Here is a 19,988-nt window from a genome sequence, read left to right as displayed (position 1 = left end):
TGGAATAGGCTCAAAGGCATAAGAGATGCAAACACTAGCTGTTACTTTCAGTTTTTTTTTCAAATTTCAAGCTTAATCCAAAATTAATCTGCTGTCATGAACTAAACTGATAATAATAATTTTATATCTTTTTCCTTCTGCCTCTTCTCCTATTCCTGTTCTTATTTACAGGACTATATTGGTTTTTTACACTGCCTAACTTATGGCATCTCTGAACAATTCACAGAGTAAAAACACTCAGAACAATAAAATAATGCAATGATAAAAGCAAAGAACAAAGGTGACACAAACCTAATAAGAGGCAAAGTAATCTCACATTACTCAGAAGAGGCTTCAGTTACCTTGCCAAAGCTCTGAGTGAAGAGCCAGGACTTCAAGGCTCTCCAAAATACAGCAGTGCAGAGCCTTCCTAGATCTCAAGGGAAACTTTATTCGAGAAGGCAGGTGCTATAGCAGAGAATATCTGCTTTTGATAGCTAACATTGTTTTAATCAAAGGATCCATAGAGCACATCAACCCTGCCAAATCTCAGGCAGCTACTATGGATGAAAGGCATTCTTTCAAGTAATCAGGCTGTTTGCCATGTACAGGCAATTACCACCATCTTGAATTATATCCAGAAACAAACTAATAACTAATGTAACCTGCAAAGTAAAGGTGTTACATGGGCATACTGAGGCTTGCCCATCATTATCTGTACCTCTGCATTCTGGACCAGTTAAGCCTGTATATGATCTTCAAGGACAGCCCTGTGTAAAGTGTTGTGCGGTAATCAAACCATGAGCTGACCAAGGCATCAGTGATTGTCTCAAGGGCTTCCCAATCTAGGAGAGCTTTCAACTCATACAACTGATACAAAGGCCTTTCTGTCACAACCTCCATTTGGTCAGTGAGTAGTAGTTGTGGGTCTAAGAAGGCCTCTAGACTGTGCGACACTCTTGAATGGGGAAGTGCTACTCCATTCAGAATTATAGCGTAGGTGGAACATTTCTACATCTCAAGTCACTTGATCTTGGTAGGATTAAGTCAGAGACGGTTCTTCCCTATTTATACCCACAAAGCTTCTAGGCACTAGGACAGAACCTCAGCAGCCCCATTTGACCAGCCCACCATCAAAATATGTAATTGTGTGTCATCAATATATTAATGATACCAAACCCCAAACCAGTGAATAACCTTATCCAGTAGCTTCATGTGGTTGTCAAAGGGGAAGGGAGAGAGGGAATGGCCTAGGGAGCAATTTATCTAACCCAACTAACACATCTGAAATTAGTTGTTGAGAAAGAGAATCCCCATAAACCATGCCCCCAATACCCAACCTGCAGAGTTGGTTCAGAAAGCTATGCAGTCAATGATATTCAAGCTACTGAGAGATCAAGAGCACAAGGATGGGTGGCCACCTCCATTACCATCTCCCTTCCTTCTCTACCACCAGTGATCTATGCTGTGTCAGTGCAAAATCCCAATCTGAAATAGGTCTACACAATCCATTCCCTCCAGGGTTCTCATCAACTGCAGACTGACCAGCTGCTCAACAATGTTCCCCCAGCCTCACTAGCTGTCTCAAAGCAAGAGGTACTACAATTTCATACAAGAAGGCCAATACTATAGCATGGACCCAACCATGGCTCATCTCTCTGGCCACTTTTATAACCCAGGAATGGAGGTCAAGCTGACAACAGAGATAGCCCTGTCATTTCTTCAGGAGTCACTGGCTAAAACTCATCCCAGATCATATCACCAGTGACCAGACCACGCCCCAGGCACTGATCTGTCCAGATAAGTCAGAATGGATCTGAGCAATTTTATTTGCCAGGTTTCCTGATTAATACTCACAGCAGCTCCACAGATGTTCTATGGGGCTCTCCCTATCAAGAGGGGAGTGGGTCATCCTAAACAGGTGAATGCCTATCAGTGGACCCTTTTTCAGAAAGGTTCTCCACCTTTGTTATAATTACATCATGCCCTTTTAGATTCTGCACGTCCGTTTGCAAGTACATACTGCAAGGTTCTGTAGTCCATTTCGCTTGCTTTATATTTGTTTTAGTTATATATTAATTTGTATTGCATTCATAGTTCTCCTGTGGTATACATTTTAATCTTTCTATCGTGTTGATAAGCTCAATTAGAAAACAGATTGGTTTCTGATTCTTGAATTAAGTAGAGATATTGCTGAATAACCAGCCCTTGGAGAATTTCTGCTTAATGAAATAGTTGCAAAGTGTGTAACAAGAAAATTCTCTCCCTTCTGTGCTTAATGGCAGGGTTTCATATCAGGCAAAACAATGAATCTTTCTGCTCTGCATTCCCAAGCAGCACCAGAATGTTAGACAAGGAGATTTTCACAAATTAGGAAATCTGTCATATACAAAGGTTCTCTGTCTGAAACTCTCTGGAATCCTGTCTTCTCTGGGCTTGTTGCACCCCCCCCACCCTCCAAATCCTGAACCTTTTCCTCCAGCTTGTTTGTCTGCAGCCATATATCCAGTAAACTCTCAACCTTGAAGGTACCTATTCCCAGTTCCTTAATTATACAACCATTTTCTCTGGGATAAGAATCGGAGACTCCTGCCAACATCCCATCATCTAAAGTTGTAGACTTCACTCTATTTGCACACTATTGACTGACTTAGGAGGAATTATAAATCTTCCTTAATTGACCTTTGTAGGAAAACAATAGTTCTTGGCAGAAGAATAAAAATGTGAATATGGCTTTTAAAAAGAGGTGGCACTTTTCTGACTGAAGCCCCATTGGTAAATATAGTCCCCATTCTGGAGTAAGATGGCAGGCTGGACTGTTATTTATCGTATGGCACATTCACATCACATTTTGATAAAATCACAAAGAATAAAAATACAAAATATGAAACATAAAATCTAAAATATTATAAACATATACCTAGATTACAGATATATTTTTGCTTCATTTGTCATAATGAAATGCAGCTGGGCTGTATGCACCTTAATTTAAAAAATTACCCAGATATAGAAAACAAGCACATTGGGGGAAAAGCCAGATTAGAATTCACCTGGCAACTACTTTTCTGTATCAAGGGAATTTCCTTGTTGATATCAAAGTATACATGTAATTAAGATGCTGTTGAACATGAGTGTCTCATATTGTATGGCTGTGTATAACCCAGGCTTCTCTCTCTCTCCTCAGCGTTCTGATCCAAGACTGCTGTCACAGTTTTTCTATGCTGATGAACGAGTGACTCAAGTGGTAACAGAAATTAACTGCCTGGATGTAGAGACTGATCCCCAACAGTATCTGACACTGTTAAACCAGTTGCATCTTAGTCAGGTAAGATTTTGTTTGGAGGAGAGCAAAAGGTACGAAGTGGTAGCCAGTCAGCAGTCAGGAGGTGGTGAATGTAACTGTGCAGCATTCACAAACAGAAGTGGAATTTTCTTCTAGCATTTTTCCTGTATGGCCACATGTGTCCCTGCAAAGATTTCTATTTACCTTTTTCCTGATGGAACTCCAGAACTAGAGGTTATTCCTGTCAAGTAAGAGGTTTATGGTATGAATGGTCATTCTATTTCCTGATACTTCCACTCAAGCTGGACTGCAAACCCTGACAGTTGAGTAGCCTGACTCATTAATCCACTTAGCTCGTGCCCTTCAAATGGGTTAAATTACAGTTCTGATCATACTCAGGGAAACCAACTAAAGGATTGTTATTATGGTTGCCTGCACAGTCAGCCAGCCAGGTGTTTAGACTGCAGTTGGCATTTTTATCCACCTTTTGAGTCCTTCCCAAGAGCGTGGCATAGATAGGTGGTGTTTTTAATGATATTAAAGGTATTGTCACAGGATGTAAGCTGTTCCAAGTAAAGCTGCCCTTTGCAATTGACTGAGTGATTTTGTCAATGCTGATTGTGTTCAAGTGGTGCTCCAGATGTTTTGGGATTGAACTTGAGGCACTAATATTGATGTTGTTGGTGTCTTCAAGTCAGTCTTAATTCTGGGCAACTGCCTGGACAACTCCCTGCAGTTTTCTTGGCAAGATTTCAAAGTCACTGCCTTTTTACTAGGTTTGAAAAGACAGTGACTGGTCCAAAGTCACTCAGCTGGCTTTGGATTGAAGACAAGACTAGAACTCATTTCTTCTGGTTCCTAGACTGATGCCTTAACCATTATACCAAACTGTCTTTAAAGGTTAATCTGGCTTTTCCCTCTTTCCAGAGTACTAGTTGTGTGGTGCAGTTTGTATTGCACTGAGTAGCAAGAAGAAATATGGACATTTTGCAGCAATGTATAGTGTCTTACTAAGTATTTAAAATAATTTTATATTTCCAAAGTAAAATTTTATCCCTCAGCTAAAGGGAAAAAAAGTGGCCCATTCTTGCAAATGGTTCAAACTCAATTCTGGATATTCCCCTTTTCACTGATTTCAGTGTAGAGCAGGGCTGTCAAACTGACAGCCCACAGGCCAAATGCATCATGAACTGACCACGCCCATGCCTGGTTTAGCAAAGAGGGGAAAAGTTCACGATACGTCATGTGACAACACTGTGATGATGCAGATTTGACACCCCTGGAGAAGAGCATGTTACAAGTGCTCTCTTATAGCCTGCTGATTCTTTGTAGCTTTATTCATTTCTAGCTCAAATGCAAAGCTATGAATTTGCCCTTCAGGATGTATTTGAGACGAATGGATTACTATCTATTGATATGTTGAGAATAAGTCAAGTGTATTTTTAGAAAAAGTAGAAATATTTCTTTTCTTTCTGGCAGGCTGAATTACTGGCTATCATAGAACAGATCATGGAGGAATGTATCCCCAAGGAACGTCATGGCCGTGACTATGTCATCAAATTCCCTGAAGACCTTCTAGTGGACAACCTACGGAACCATATGTTATTTGCTGCTGAGGTGAGTCATGTAGGGAAGATACCGAGATGCTGCCATAGCTCCAGAATATGCTCTGGTAGAATCAAATGTCTTGTATTTTTGTATTGTGTTTAATATCTAGTGTAAATGGAATTGCACTCAGATATAAAGCACTTGCATGGCCATGCTCTCTGATAATCTGATTTTGTTGTTCCAATATCCACCACCTGTGTTTTTTATGCTATTTATGTATTTAAAACATTTACCGGTATACGTATGTCAGGGGTGGGTTTCTCGCCCCGTTCCAACCGGTTCGGTTGGAACGGGGCCGGCAGCGTCCTCGTGCACACGCGCAGTGCCCGCATGCGTACTAGCGTCTGTGCGATGCTCCAGCTGCTCCTGGAGGATCGCGCAGATGCTGTATGCGTCCTGCGCATGTGTGGAAGCGCAGAACTCGTCAAAACCGGGTAAGGAGCGCGGGCGGGCGGGTGGGCCCTTCGCCGTTCCCAGAAGTTACTTACTTCTGGGTTCACCGACCAACCGGTTTTCAGGGACCGCCGCGAACCGGTTGAAACCCACCCCTGACGTATGTCATCTGACACCACAACTCTTGAGTGGCTCACAAATCAGCTAGTTAGTATGGTCCAGGTGGCTGCTGAATATTTAGGACATAAATGTTCCTTCTTTACTGAGGTATATAGCCTGCAATTATTTCAGAAATTAAAACTTAGTACTTTGTGAGGATTGCTCTACAACAACTTGTATGCTGTGTTGGGGAAAGGCTTCTTCTTATTCTTATTCCTCTTCTTCTTCTCCTCCTCCTCCTCCCTCTTCTTTTTCCTCTTCTCCTCCTCCTTCCATCATCATCATCATCATTTCTTTTTCTTCTTTCTTTCTCCTCCTCCTCCTCCTCCTCCTCCTCCTCCTCTTTGCAGTTCTTCCAGTATCACACCTAATTCTGTTCAATTTCTACCAGACAAAGTGAGGCAAGTCAAAACCAGGTGGTTTGGTAGAGAGATCACAAGAAGGTACCTTGGACTATTCCTCTCTCCATGCATTGTCAGGATTAAACTGGGTAGATGTTAAGTGAATAGCTGTTTTCCAAGCCTCCCGACAGGATTTCAATCTTATGGTGGGCTGTGCATTGTCCTGGTGAATAGGGAGGGCCTTGTGGTTCAGCATCCTTCACCATAGCTGAATTAGAACTTCTTGTCTTCTATTGTGGAAAGGCAGCTAAGGGATAAGGAGTGTTCCTGTATTCTTGGTTTTTTTCTCCTTTAGTGTCTTATGGCACGCACCTACATTGATGTGGAGGAGGCAGATGGAGTACGGCTGCGTCCTCTGGCCAAAGATTTGCTATGCAGCTTAGAGGTGGTGCGGATGGTTCTCCGAGAGCAAAGCTTAAACCAACCTGGACCTTATTCAGAGACTATCCGGAGAGCATTAATCCGCTTTGATGTGCTTTTTGCTGAGTTTGAACTGAGGTATGACGAAATTCACTTATATATCAGTTTATGTCCTACTTGTTAATCCCCCCGAGAAATCAGGGTTAGAAAGGACTTTGGTCAGAGTTAGAAATAGGAACCACAGTGTGGGCTGCGAGTCCCTGACCTTGGGAGCAATAAGCAGAACTAACCTTTTGAGAAGAAAACAGCTGCTTGGAGTGGGGGTGCTCATTGACAAAAGATAGCTACATGGTCAAGGCTTGGTAAAGTATATTACGTAAGGTACTGAATAAACTGAACTGGACTAAGGAGCAATAGGTGATAGGTGGACTCAAAGATGAAAAATCCTAATTGCTGTTCTTTGGTTCATAAACAAAACAAGGCCAAAAATCTCCTGGATAAATCCAATTAGTTACACATAATCCTGGACTTACAATTGTAATTCTTGATTTACAGTTACCAAAATTATGCCCCAAATTTCCATTGTTAAGCAAGATATTTGTTAAGTGAATTTTGCCCCATTTTACAACCTTTCTTGCCATAGTTGTTAAGTGAATCACTGCAGTTGTTAGTAATATAGCTTTTAAGTGAATCTAATTTCCCCATTGATTTTGCGTGTCAGAAGGTTGCAAGAAGTGATCACATGATTTGGGGGGGGGGACATTGCAACCATCATAAATTCTTGCCAGTTGCCAAGCATCCAAATTTTAATCATCTGGCTAGATGCTGCAATGGTCATAAGTGTGAAAATTGATCATGTCATTTTTTTCAGTGCCTTTATAACTTTGAAGAGTCACTAAATGAATGAGTGTAAATTGAGGACTACCTATAATTGAGTGATAACAAAATGGTGTTTGATTAAAAAAACAAAAAGAAGGAAACTATTTTGGGATTTGAATGCAGAGGGGTTGCATTGTATGTTCATTTGGACTTCAAACTGTGTCTCTTTTTCAGCTATGTGTCGTCTTTAGTTTCTGTTAAATCCCCTGAAGAGATCTACAGGCAGCAGGAGATTGTTGTGCTCTTCTGTGAAACAGTGGCTAGGTGAGCATTCTGACACAGCTTCTTCACTCTCTGTAGTCTGGACCAGCATATATATATATATATATATATATATATATATATATATATATATATATATGTGTGTGTGTGTGTGTGTGTGTGTGTGTGTGTGTGTGTGTGTGTGTGTGTGTGTGTGTCTCTGTGTGTGTCTGTGTGTGTACGTGTGTCTGTGTGTGTACATGTATATGTATATATATATTACAATGATACAATGATATATATATATATACATTATTACAATATATACAATATTACAATGATGTAGGTCTCTAGTTGTTCGGGTTTTCTCCCGCGTAGAATTGGAGATGTCTTGGCGACGTTTCGACGAAGTCACATTCGTCATCTTCAGGCTGCTGCTGACTACTTCAGGTTTGGTGTTTCCAGGAGTAGTGTGGGATCTTGGCTGGCTGTTTGTTCCTTATAACTGCTGGTAGGGGATTAAATTTTAACTGCCAGTAGGGGATTAAGTTTTAACTGCCAGTAGGGGATGAAAACTGATTGAATGGGGGCTTGGGTGTGTCTTGATTAGGTGGAAGTGTGTCCTTTTACAATGATATATATATATTACAATGATACTAGGCTTTGTAAGCACATCTTTAAGCATTCCTTTGGATAACTATCTTAGCACAGGGCTGGTAATCACTTACCTTTGCTACCGGTTCGCAAATGTGTTCACAGGATATTCTGTGCATGTGCAGGGTGTCAAAAATGGGACATGATGGTGTCCGGGTGGGTGGGCGAAGCCTTCTGCCACCACCGCTACCGGTTCACCCAGACCGGATAGAACCGGCTGAATAGCATCACTGTCTTGGCCCAATGTACATTCAGAATAATTGGAATTTAGACATAGCCAGAGATTTGGTTTCTAATTCTCTGTCTCTTCATTCCCTTTGCTTACCTAGAGCTTTGAAACTTGGCTACTTGACTCAGGAGATGATTGATGGATATGAACCCCAGCTGATGTTCACCATTCCCCGCCTAGCTATTATTAGGTATGTATTTAGTAAACAGCTGGTGTTTGACTACCAAATCAGCCACCTACAAGATGGAAACTATAGAAGCTTCTGTAGGTTTGGAATTCCTAAAATGTTGGACATAGTAGTTTTCCTGCAGCTCAGCGGGAGGGGCTACAGCTGGGTTTAGTTACAGCCTGATTGGTCCAGAGACTGAGGGAATTTTCTTAAAGACACCATCCTTCCCTATTGGCTCCCAGTTTCCTCTCAGTCTATGATCCAAGCACTAGTTTTGGCTCCTTGAGGTTCTGATAATTGTTATATTAATTTGATTAATTGGATACTCTAAATTGCTAATTATCGGACTGCTGGCCATCGAGTCTGCTACTCAGTCTCATAAGGAGGCAGGGCTCCCGGTCCTTGCCTCTGGGCCTGAGGGGGCTTTGCCCGACTCCTGGGTGTGCAGGGGTGATGGGCTCCCATCACAGCCGGGATTCCTGGAGGCTCTAAGGTGACGAGGTAGGATCGCAGGGGCCGCAGCTGCAAACACAACCCGCATCACCGGATTATCCCTGACGCGCCTTAAAGCCGCCACGCTCTTAACAGCTTGCCGCAGCGGAGGAAATTTCAGCATGTCACTCTAGCCTTGCCGATTTTTAAACAACCGTGGCCTTTAAGGTTCCTGAGGCTCGGAAGCCTTCACAGTGACCTAAATAAAGGCCATCTCATGGGGCGGCTGCCATTTCTGTGCGCCACGAGGTGCAGTGGCCATTTTGGAGCAACCTCGTGGTGCTGGCCGATATCTCCAACTAAGGCCTGCATCGTGGCCAGTCATTGAGGCTGGCAGGAATCTATCCAGCCCGCATCGCGACCACATATCAAGGCCGGGGGGGGGGGCTCTGGTTTGATTCCCCATGAGGATCAGCCATGTGAATGAGGCATGGCCTCTACAAGCACCGGGTCGGCGCAGGCCCCTGAAGGGAGCAATGGGGAGGAGAGAGAGGAAGTCCAGGCAAGGTTGCGACCCAGGGCAGTGGCTTCTAAGCCATCTGCAGATTAGCGCCCTTCTAGAGCCACAGTGAGGGATGAACTCCGCAGACAGAAGGCTTTGGAGAAGAGAGTGGCCAGAGCTGAGAAACAATTTCACCACGATAGGCCCGCATCTCCAGACAGATCCAGGTCTCCGGTGAGACCCATTCCTCCTCCTTTTGCCTCGCCTCCTAGAAGTTTCAGTCCTCCCTCTCCATCTGTTTCTCTGGCTAGACTTTGCAGGCAGGTGACCTCACATCTCCCCTAGATCGTTTAGGGATGGGGGTAGCGAACCTTCAGATAGGGGATCTGGGGATTATCTACCTCCCTCTCATCTAGCTCCCCAGGGTCCGGCTCCCATGCGACCCTCAGGAGGACCTGGAGGATCTAGACCTCCTGCCTGAGAGCATCAGAAGGCTCATCACCTCAGCAATCTCTAGGGTCATCACATCAGGGTTAGTCCAAAGGGACTGGTCCTCCCAAAGGACATCTAGATCCCATTCTGACAATAGACATCGCAGATCTCCTATTCCGGCCTGAGGCCAAGGTCAGTCTAGAGTCCATTCTCCATCGGTGGTCAGCGAAGCCTCAGTATTGGGGGAGGGTATTCACCCAGAATTAGGCTTCTTTTCAAAAGTAGCATGATCCACATATTCCTAGCAAAAGAATTTGGAACAAGTAATTTGACATAACATTTACTCAGTAAATTAAGTTATTACTATGGGTTCAGATTTGTGTCTTTTCTTGTGCTTTCCTGCATGGTTGACATTGGTGAATATAATATGCTCCTCCAAAGAATGTTTTGCAATTTATGAAATTCTTTCTCCTTCTTTGCTACGTAACTGCAACCCTGATTTATTTCTAAAAAAATTTATTTCATATAAAACTTTGGGAATCTGTTTCCTGGTTAGAATTTATATAGTAAAAGGTCTAACTTTTATTTAAATTCATTTGAAATTCTCTTGTGGCATATTAGTTTCCTGGCATAGCTCTTCATCTGAAAATCACATTTTATGTTTTTGTGATCTTCATCATGCATATGAACTTGTTTCTGTTTTTTAAAGCACAGGAGCCAGCATATCAGATTTGTTCCTGATATAGAAAGGAACCCTAGTGATCTCTTAACACTGCCATCAAGTTATTCTTAGTAGCTGGTGTAGAACATGAACTAAGAGTGTTAATTCAAATTTTCTGGATAGCTTTCTTTTCAAACAGCCCTCTTGCCTGCCTTTCCTGAGGTGGAGGTTAGGATGGAAGAAGTGGCAACTCTTTAATTGGGTTGGTCTTTCAAAAGCAAATTTTATTTTACTATGGATCACTACTAAGATAGTATTTGCTAATGGCAAATCTATTCACTATTCACTTCTGGTTTTGCCAAATTACAATTGCAATAGTCTTTCAAAATATGGTGTCTCCTATCTTGGCAAAAAGCAGTAACGATATTTCTTTAAGATGCATGATGGTCAATAATAACCTCTGTAAGAAATGAAAGGGCTTAAGAAAAGTAATTCTGAAAGCTGTTGAAAATGAAAGCTTATTAATGAAAGGCTTAGACAACTTGGTGTACTGTATATATTTTCTTATTTTATTTAAAAGGCTTATATAGCTATGGATTACAACCACAATCCTGGGCAAATCACAAGACAATAAAAACAACCAAACAAGCATAATAAAAACTCTGGTACCCCTGGGGCAACACTTCCACACATCCACATATCATCTTATTGGGTTCATCCTACACCAATGCTTGAGGGAAGAACCAGCTCTTCAAGGCCTTCCAGAAAGCAAGATGACACTTATGACGGTGCCATTAATATGCTCAAAAATTATTGCTAAAAGGAATAAAAAAAATGAACAATGTGGTTTTACTAAGATTGTGCTTTCCATGAGACTCTGTGTGTATACAGTATGTCAAGTACTTTTATTCTATTGGACAATGTTGGGTACCCCTGATTGGCATTTTATTTTATTGCCTTCTATGCAGTGGCCTTCTGATCTATCCAGATGGACCCCTCAATTTGGAGAGGAGACCAGAGGAGATTTCTCGAGTCTTCAGCCCTTTTTATGTCTTGCTTAGAAAAATCAGGTGTGTGAATATAGCATTGATGTATAGAAATACAATTAATAATTAAGGAGGGGGGGTAGTGGAAGATTTTGCTTCCAAATTGTATATTCTACAGAACTCTAGGTGTGTTTTTCCTGGACCAAAGCACTTCAGATTACAGACTAAAATCTTTTACTAACGTTCTCCATAGCTAGTAATTAAGTACAGGAGAAAGACATAGTTTCTTGTTTACTTGTTCTCACTGATGCAATGGTTTAACATAACCATGGTTTTTTAAAAGGGGGGGATAGGGTTATTTTTTTAAACTTCAGTTCTTGTGTTGCTCTCCAATGAAATAAAGCAACGCTGAATACATTTTAACAAATAAAAGATTGCAATCAAAATTATCCACTTTTAAGGTAAAAGTAGGAGGCAATGTCTTTGAAAGTGACTTTCTTCTCTAAATAGAGTTAGCAGAAGACAAGATGAGATGTTCTGAGAATGAAGTGTGATGCATATCATGGAGAAATGTTATGCCCCCCCCCCCGTTTTTTCCATGCTTAGCTTTGCATTGCTTTTTACATCATACCATATGGCATGGGCAATTTGGAGCAACAATTCCTTCCAATGCCTATGGAGATTTCCAGTCATCCAGGTCATGGTTGTCCCAAAGATGTTTTTGAGGTGAGCTCTGACTAGATGGAAGCATTTATACATTTATAAATCCTTCCATTCCCCACCATCCAGTCAGAGTTGAAGAAGCTTCTTGGATGAGAAGCAAAACGTCTTCAAAGAAAAACCAGACAATCCAGTTGCCTCTTGAAAAAGCAGCCTTAGGACATTCCTGTGTTGTGTCGTTGCAACACAGCTGTCCATCCTGTAGATTAGAATCACTTAATTTTGTTGCCACTGATGTTTCCTTCATGGACCCTTCCTCTTACAGGGATTTGCTGCGTGTGCTTTCCAAGGAGGAGCTGTACAAGCTGGAGAAACGTGTGCTGAATGAATGCACTGCAGATTCACAGCCCTGCAGTAATAGGGACTCTCCAGACCTCCAGGGCTTTGCATCTCAGTGTGCCTGCCCATCTGTACCAAGGTGCGACTAAGAACTTTCTCCTCCCCTGCAGTCTCCACCCACCCATTTAAATGTGGGGTTGCCTATCTTCAGCTTATAAATTGGGAGTGATATTCATATACAGCTTGCCGAGAAGGTCTTTTGTGGCCATCAAAAGGTCAGGACCAGGACATACTTTGTAATATGCAATTAAATGGGAAGTTTTTGTCCAGTATTAACTACTTGAGATGAAAGGGGTAGATGGATAACAGAAGCTGTCAGAGAGAGAAGCCACAGACTGAAGCCTCTTTGATCCGTAATCTTATATCTTGCAGTCTCATGTGGTCATGTTTCTCTTTCCTAAAAAATATGTAAAGAGTTGATATTTTCATTTGTCCCCAAGCTAAAGCAGAGAAACTGTGTGTGCATAACTTTATTTCAGTAGTTCCTTGATCGGCATACAGATTTTTAAGGGAGGGTACAGTTGAAATGCAATAATAAAAATAAACTCTTTACATTTTTTCTAAAGGCTTGTTCTCCTCTTAACAGGCCTTTTGTGCAGGAATCTGATAGTGCTCAGAGAGGAATGTTCACAGGTATTCCACTGAACTCTCGAGGGTTGGAATTACGAGGCCGTTACCGCAATATAGAGGACATGATTCACACATTATTTGTCTGTATTTCTGGTGAGTGCTCCACTGATTGTATTCTATAGCATTCTATAGCTATTCGTTTTTGTCTAACAGTTTGCAAAATAATGATTAAATAAGAGTATTTTGCTGTAAGCCACTCACAATCATTTTGGGTGGAGTAACATAGAAATGTCAGTAGTAATTAAGGATATGGTTTTCTTTAATCCATCCATCACTACCATGGTCCATTTTTATTGATAAGATCAGTAACTTGGAACTATTTATGCTAAGAACAAGTATAAAGCCTATTAAAGTGGTGAGATTTTTCCTTTTGGAAATAAATGTACAGTAGAACAAGTTCAATGTACCAGATTAATGCCTCCAGATCCTATGACTTTTTGTAGCTTTTTTTGCAAAAATTAGTGGAGAAAAAAACTGAAAGTCTTACTAAAATGAAGCAAAGTTCCAAAAAACCAAGGCTTAGCCTACTAGTAACCTTAATCATGTTAGGAAAATAAAATTGGGCAGATCCATATTTGGTACTGTATGTTAGAACAATGCGCCCAGTTACTTGCTGCTTATAAAAGGGATTTGTTTCATTTGTTCTTACTAGTATTATATTTTATTTTTTACTTTAGTTTAGAAATCTTTTACAATCATCTTGTAAGAATGGCTAGTACTACTCCTAAATGGCTAAATGGCAATACTGGGGTTGAGAATAGCTGGCTTAATATGTTAGAATTGGATACATCTCAGCTAATGTTAGGCATCGTGCTGACTTTCTGGTTGGACCCCAAATAATCTTTAAGTGTATTTATTTAAATCATTGTATATCATTTTTCTTTTCTAACATGCTGAACTATTTAGATGTTAAAAAGTCTGCTCTGTTTCAGATAATGTAATAAAAACAGAGCATTTTGTATCAATAACATTCAAATAAAAATATTTGCTTATTGTGTATTTTGTTTTATTATGAAAGGAGTCTTTTGTACCAAAGTCTGCCATGATCCCCTTCCCATATGCAAGTGAAATGCTCAAAATGCTGTGTTTTGGCAGGAGTGGCAGACCAGCTCCAAACTAATTTTGCAAGTGACCTGCGCAGCATTCTGAAGAGTGTCTTTAAAATTGTGACCTCCCAAGTGGAAGAATTGGAGGTAACAGACACTGGACGTGAGTGAATCTCCTTTGCTAACCTATAGCTCCATAACCACCTTACCTTGTGCAAAGCAGCATGAGAAGAAGATGGCATGGTATGACGAGGACATACAGTGCTGTTCCACAAAATTACCAGGTTCTGTAATAGTGATGCATCAAGATTCGGGATCCTGTAACATTTAGATCAGTTACATTTAATTACCAGGAAGGCTGTTGTTCAGAGGTGGTATTCAGCAGGTTCTGACCAGTTCTGGAGAACCGGTAGCGGAAATTTTGAGTAGTTTGGAAAACCACCTCTGACTGGCCCCGCTCCTATCTATTCTCTGCCTCCCGAGTCTGAGCTGATCAGGAGGAAATGGGGATTTTGCAGTAATTTTCCCCTGGAGCGGGAAGGGAAGGGAGATTTTACAGTATCCTACCCCCTGCCATGACCACCAAACCAAGCCACGCCCACAGAACTGGTAGTAAATATTTTTGAATCCCACCACTGCTGTAGTTGATAGGATCCCTTGCTCCAAGTGATTCATTAATCTTCTTGCCTTGTTGCTTTCTTTCAATTGGGAAACATTACAATGTCCATGAGCAAAATAAAAATATCAGAGATTCTAAATGGAAAAAAAAATGTGCCAGAATAAAATCCCCTAATACAGGGCTGTGAAATTTAGGGCCCACAAGTAGGATGCGTCACACCCTGGCTACGCCCACATCCAGTTTAGCAAATGGGGAAAAAGTTGTGATATGCCACGTGACGCTGCTGTGAAGACACGAGCTTGATACCCCTACCCTAAATGGTTCAAACAAGGAAACTTATTTCTCACTTAGGTGCCACAACTGACAAGCCTCAACTCTATTAACTGCACATATTTGTTTACATTTGGATCAAGTTCACATTACTCCAGAGGTAGCATGATTCTATTTCTCCCAAACCAGTTCAAACTGGTTAACCTGTTAGGACAATCATGTTCCTTCATCAAAATGAATGCATGTATAGTAGTAGTTGCATTTGAGAGGAAAACAGACTGAAAACTTACAAATTTTACATAGATGATGGAAAGCTAGAGCAAATATGAATTCTGTACATTGATGGAATGTATCCTAAGGATGAGAAAATGGGTGGAGAACGGCTGTGAAAATCCTAGGAGAAAGGCTGTGGCCAATATATGATCCATTGTGAATGGATGTTTGCTGAAAGAAGGAAAAAAACCCTGAAGAAAAACATGCTTCTATCACTTTGTTATATGGAAGAAAGAGCTAGGAATGCTAAAAAAAAATGAATGGGGTATAAGTAGTCCTCGTTTAACAATTCTAATCAGGAACAAAATTTCCATTAGTAAGCAAAGCATTTGTTAGGCGAAGCATAATGTGACTGCATCATGCAGTGACAGCAGTTCCAGGAGTCCCGGTTGTGGTTGTTAGATGAGGACCAACAGTCATTTAGCAAGGACTTCATGTTTCTCCTGCCCTGCATGCTCATTTCAGCTTCCCCTATCCATTTATCTCCTTCCCATCTATTCCCTTTCGGCTCCTTTGCTCCCCTCTTCCACCCCCATCTACTATTTTTGCTGGCCCCAGCTGATCTTACTGTCTTCTTTCACTGCTGACAAGATGTGCCCAATACCCTTCACAAGGCCACATGAGTTGAAGCACATGCTGTGCTCATAAATGCAGGCTGACTGCCAAGCACCCAGATTTTGACTATGAAACTAGGAGGGTGCAACCATGTTTGTAACTTTAAGGACAGGCATACAGTAACTACCATTTGTTCTGTGTTGTTGTATCTTCAAATTGTTGCTGAATGAATGATCATTAAGTGAGTGACTGCCTGAACTTAAGTGCATAGTAAAACCACAGGGCAAAAACCCTAAACTAATGATAAATGAATGTGGATTGTATGCAATCATGAACCACCAGTGGGAAGGAAAAACATTGAGTTGGTTTGGTCATATAGAATGAATGAATATCAGATTGCAAAATGTATATAGGAAGGAAAAGTGAATAGGTTGAAAGGAAGGGGAAGGACAAGAGAGTCATAGTCAGATGGGGTTGATGAGAAAAGAGATGAAAAAAAACAAAAAAGCAATTATAAAAGGATGTATGAATGTCACAGAATTGAGGGGGTTTGCAAAGATAAAAGGATATGGAAAGATATAGTGAATAGTATACATAAAATAGTTTTAGTTATGTTTTTTTTATTTCTTGCCTTTCATTTATTTGGTTTGCTATTTCTTACCTCTTTCCCTTGCTCTGCATATTTTTCTTTAATTATTACATATACATATACGTACCATTCGAAGGGTGTTCATCCCAAAATGCATAGCTAAATAACTATGGAGATTCTCAGTCATCCAAGACAAGAAAGTCCAGTTACCTCTTGAAAAAGCATGTTTTTCTTTCCCTTTTTCAGAGTTGGATCTCTGTATGGCACCAACAGCGCCTTTCTTGACAGACTGTGCTCTCTGCTCCAGCAGCAGGGAAGGTGTGAGGAGAGAAGGTAAGAGCTCCAAGTGTGCAATGGGTTCTCTACAAGCCCCTAATAAGGAAGGGTTCTGCCTCTGATGACCTTGTTCTCAAAGTGGCTGCAACAAATATTTGCAAGAGAAAATGTTCCTATATTTAGGAATAATCTATGTATAGTTAGTGTCACTACTGAGGCTCAGTTTCTCTCTCTCTCTCTCTCTCTCTCTCTCTCTCTCTCTCTCTCTCTCTCTCTCTCCCTCCCTCTCCCTCTCTCTGCCCTAGGGAGCAGGCAATGGCAAACCACTTCTGAAAGACATTGCCATGAAAACTGCAGAGAGTTGTCCAGGCAGTAACCAGGAGTCAAGACTGACTCAAAGGCATGCGTGTACACACCCACACTCATGGAAATATATTATCTGATAAATGACGCTTCACTTGTCAATAGTTCATAGTCCATTGATATCTTATAGAGGCATATCAGTCTGATGTCCTGGGCTGTATTATTATTTCCTATTCTGAAGCTCCCTGGATTTATGTAGGTTTTTGCTTTCTTAATTTAGGGTTTTTTCCATTTAATGAGCTCTGTGCCTTACTATTCTGGGTTATTTTCTTGAATAAAGACACTAAACACTTGAAAAATGGGGACAGGGAGGTTTATGATTCTGAGTGGCTTTAGAAGACTGATATGCAACTATTTTGCCAATTAGTCTTCTGTTCCTTTACAGATACTTCGGTGCCGCCAGACTGGGTACCAGACAGCACCTCTAGCCACTGTATGGCTTGCCATGTGCCTTTCACTTTTCTTCGGCGACGGCACCACTGCCGGAGTTGTGGGAAGGTAAGCGATTAGGGCTACTTTGGGGTAGATCCACCCAACATGAACCAGGAGTCAAGAATGCTGGGAGCCGTAGTTCAACTCATGAATTAGATTCCTTTCCAAAAAGATCCTTCTTGTGTTTGGAAGGGGGATCGGAAATGCAGATCTCCAGGTGAGACAGACTGAAAGAGGCAGTCCATTCAGGGGTTGGTGACTGAGCTACCAGGCAGTTAAGAACAGTAAGAAAGAAGCCTATAGTGTAAAAGAAAGGATTAAATTGCAGCTTGTTGAGTATTCCTATGTTGGGCCTTAAGTTGAATTTCGATTGGGTGTTAAACCATGGTTATTATCCTTTCTACTTCAGTCTGCTTCATTGGATGTTTCTAGTTATACATACATTTATTCAAGTTCATACATACATGAACATAGGTTTATTATTACTTTCTTTCATGCAAACAAGACTTGTTATCAAATTGCTCTTGATGGACACATTTTTATTTTTATTTTTCTCAGATCTTCTGCTCTCGTTGCTCATCCCACTTGGCAGCACTACCCCATTTTAGGCATCTGAAGCCAGTCCGCATCTGTACACACTGCTATACTACCCACTTGCCTTCAACAAATAAGAATGCCAGTTGCCTGTGAGCATCAGTTTCTGGATGAGGGCTTTATCAAATTCCATTCGTGCCTGAGGAACTCCAAGAACTGGAAGACAATTGCAGCTTGTCTCACCAGCAAAGGATTATGGGAGCAATCACACTTGTCTTACTAGGATTCTCCAGGGAGTGAAACAAAAGGCTTTTGGTTGTCAAGCAAGAGTTGGGTTGGAGGAAGAAGCACCATGTTCTTAAAAGGGGAAATGAACTCTTGCATTTTTATAATAAAGAACTTGGGATTTGTGGGGTGGGAACTAGAATCTATCATTAAAGAAGTCTGAACAAACTCTTCTATGTGCTAATAAAGCTGGCTTTTTCTATAATGGAATAATGGCCCATGTAGAAATTACTTGGTGCTATTTACCTGACTTCTGGTAAAACTTAAGAATGATGTATAGTCTTATGGTTAGTTTTTAACCAAAAAATGAGATTGTGTTACCAGATTTGGATGCATGTGCAATAAGGGCTTTCGGATACTTCTGGTTGGAATGGAAAGGCAGGACCTGGATTTCCAACAATAATTTGTGGAGAACAGCCATGAGCTTTTGCTCTTCAGCTCTTGATGTGCATAAGGGCTGCAACACTGTTCGTATGCAATGTATACTTGTAAACTCTTCTGCCACACTGCGGGAGATGCTTTGGAAACCTACAGTACCTGGGATTCATACAACTCTTTCTGAAATGACTTATGAGCTAGTTACCTGCAAACCTGGCTACACTAAAAGATTCATTCTCTCTCTCTCTCTCCCTCTCCCCCTCCCTCCCTCTCTCTCTATCTACTTATCATATCCATCCATCCCAAAAGAAGGCAATGCAAATCATTTCCATACTGCTGCCAAGAAAACTGCATAAAATCAAGTCTGACTTGAATAAACTAATTTTTTACTTGAAAAATGCTGTCTGTTGCTATTGCCATTTTGTGTATTCTGAATTCAAAATAATTGTTTTTTTCTGGATTTAGCTGTTTGGTTGCTATTGGGTGTTGACAGACAGAATCTGCTGCTGCAAATACAGACTCTACAAATCTTGTTGCTGTGCTTTTTTTCTTTTCCCACCTCATTTCAACCAGAGGATTTTGTGTATTTATCAGCTTGTGTAAATGTGGGTGACTGGTTTTGGCTCTGGTTCTTTATGTGCTAGATAATCTCTTTGATGTCAGTTGAATAGCAAGTATCAGCATTTATTAACTGCACACAAGACGTATGCATGCCTTCCAGCCCATTAGTCATCCTGGAGAAGCTTAAAGGCGAACTTAAACCACCTGCCTAGCATGGGAAGAGATTTTGACATTTTCATACTTGAATATTATAAAAACGCTATGTAACATTATTGACTTAAGTAATACATAGATCTCTATTAACAATAACATGTAAATCAGCATTTCAATAATCTTTCCTTTGCTCGTCTTTCTTGCCTAAGATCTGCTCAATTTGTTCATAATAATCATAAAATTTCCTCATTTCTGATGATTACCCCACTAACTGCATTGCTGATATGCAACAAAGTGGTGTCACTCCAGTTTTTAAAAAATGGAATTTATAACTCGGGTCCAAATAAGTCTTTAAAAATATTCAAGCCATAATCATCTACAAATTCATTCGCAAATTAGAAATCATTGAGTGCAAGGTTATGATGGGATGTGCACCTGGAGCAGGGATGGGCAAGGGGCCACCACATGAGAAACGGACTGCCCTGAAGGGCCAAATCAATAGGTTGAACTTAATTCTGCCGCTGGCAGAAGGGAGGAGGGAGTGCACAGCCTCATTTTGCTTCAACCCAGCCACTTTCTGCTACTCAGAAAAGCTTTTCTCTCTCCATCCAATTAAAGGAGTGCAGTCCGCTGCTTC

General features: G+C 41.0%; 1 protein-coding gene across 3 annotated transcripts in view; it reads left to right on the top strand.

Moving 5' to 3' along the window:
• The window catches only part of ZFYVE28 (zinc finger FYVE-type containing 28), a 36,652-nt gene extending 17,483 nt beyond the window's left edge, over window positions 1-19,169 (top strand). Inside the window, exons 2-13 of one of the 3 annotated variants that reach the window (XM_032210087.1) lie at window positions 3,164-3,304; window positions 4,742-4,879; window positions 6,119-6,321; window positions 7,237-7,326; window positions 8,247-8,336; window positions 11,311-11,412; window positions 12,314-12,466; window positions 12,974-13,110; window positions 14,113-14,226; window positions 16,616-16,702; window positions 17,394-17,506; window positions 17,999-19,169. In XM_032210087.1, the coding sequence (XP_032065978.1) occupies window positions 3,164-3,304; window positions 4,742-4,879; window positions 6,119-6,321; window positions 7,237-7,326; window positions 8,247-8,336; window positions 11,311-11,412; window positions 12,314-12,466; window positions 12,974-13,110; window positions 14,113-14,226; window positions 16,616-16,702; window positions 17,394-17,506; window positions 17,999-18,130 (1,500 nt within the window). In that variant the 3' untranslated portion in view covers window positions 18,131-19,169. Of the gene's footprint in view, window positions 1-3,163; window positions 3,305-4,741; window positions 4,880-6,118; window positions 6,322-7,236; window positions 7,327-8,246; window positions 8,337-11,310; window positions 11,413-12,313; window positions 12,467-12,973; window positions 13,111-14,035; window positions 14,227-16,615; window positions 16,703-17,393; window positions 17,507-17,998 lie in introns of those variants that run through there. The other 2 variants (XM_032210089.1, XM_032210090.1) reach the window with 2 other exon arrangements.
• The last annotated feature ends 819 nt before the right edge of the window (window positions 19,170-19,988 follow it).

The sequence above is a fragment of the Thamnophis elegans genome, chromosome 2 (genome assembly GCF_009769535.1).
Source record: "Thamnophis elegans isolate rThaEle1 chromosome 2, rThaEle1.pri, whole genome shotgun sequence".
NCBI classification, from domain to species: Eukaryota; Metazoa; Chordata; class Lepidosauria; order Squamata; family Colubridae; genus Thamnophis; species Thamnophis elegans.
Note: the sequence above shows the minus strand (reverse complement) of the source record. Positions and strands in the feature narration are given on the sequence as shown.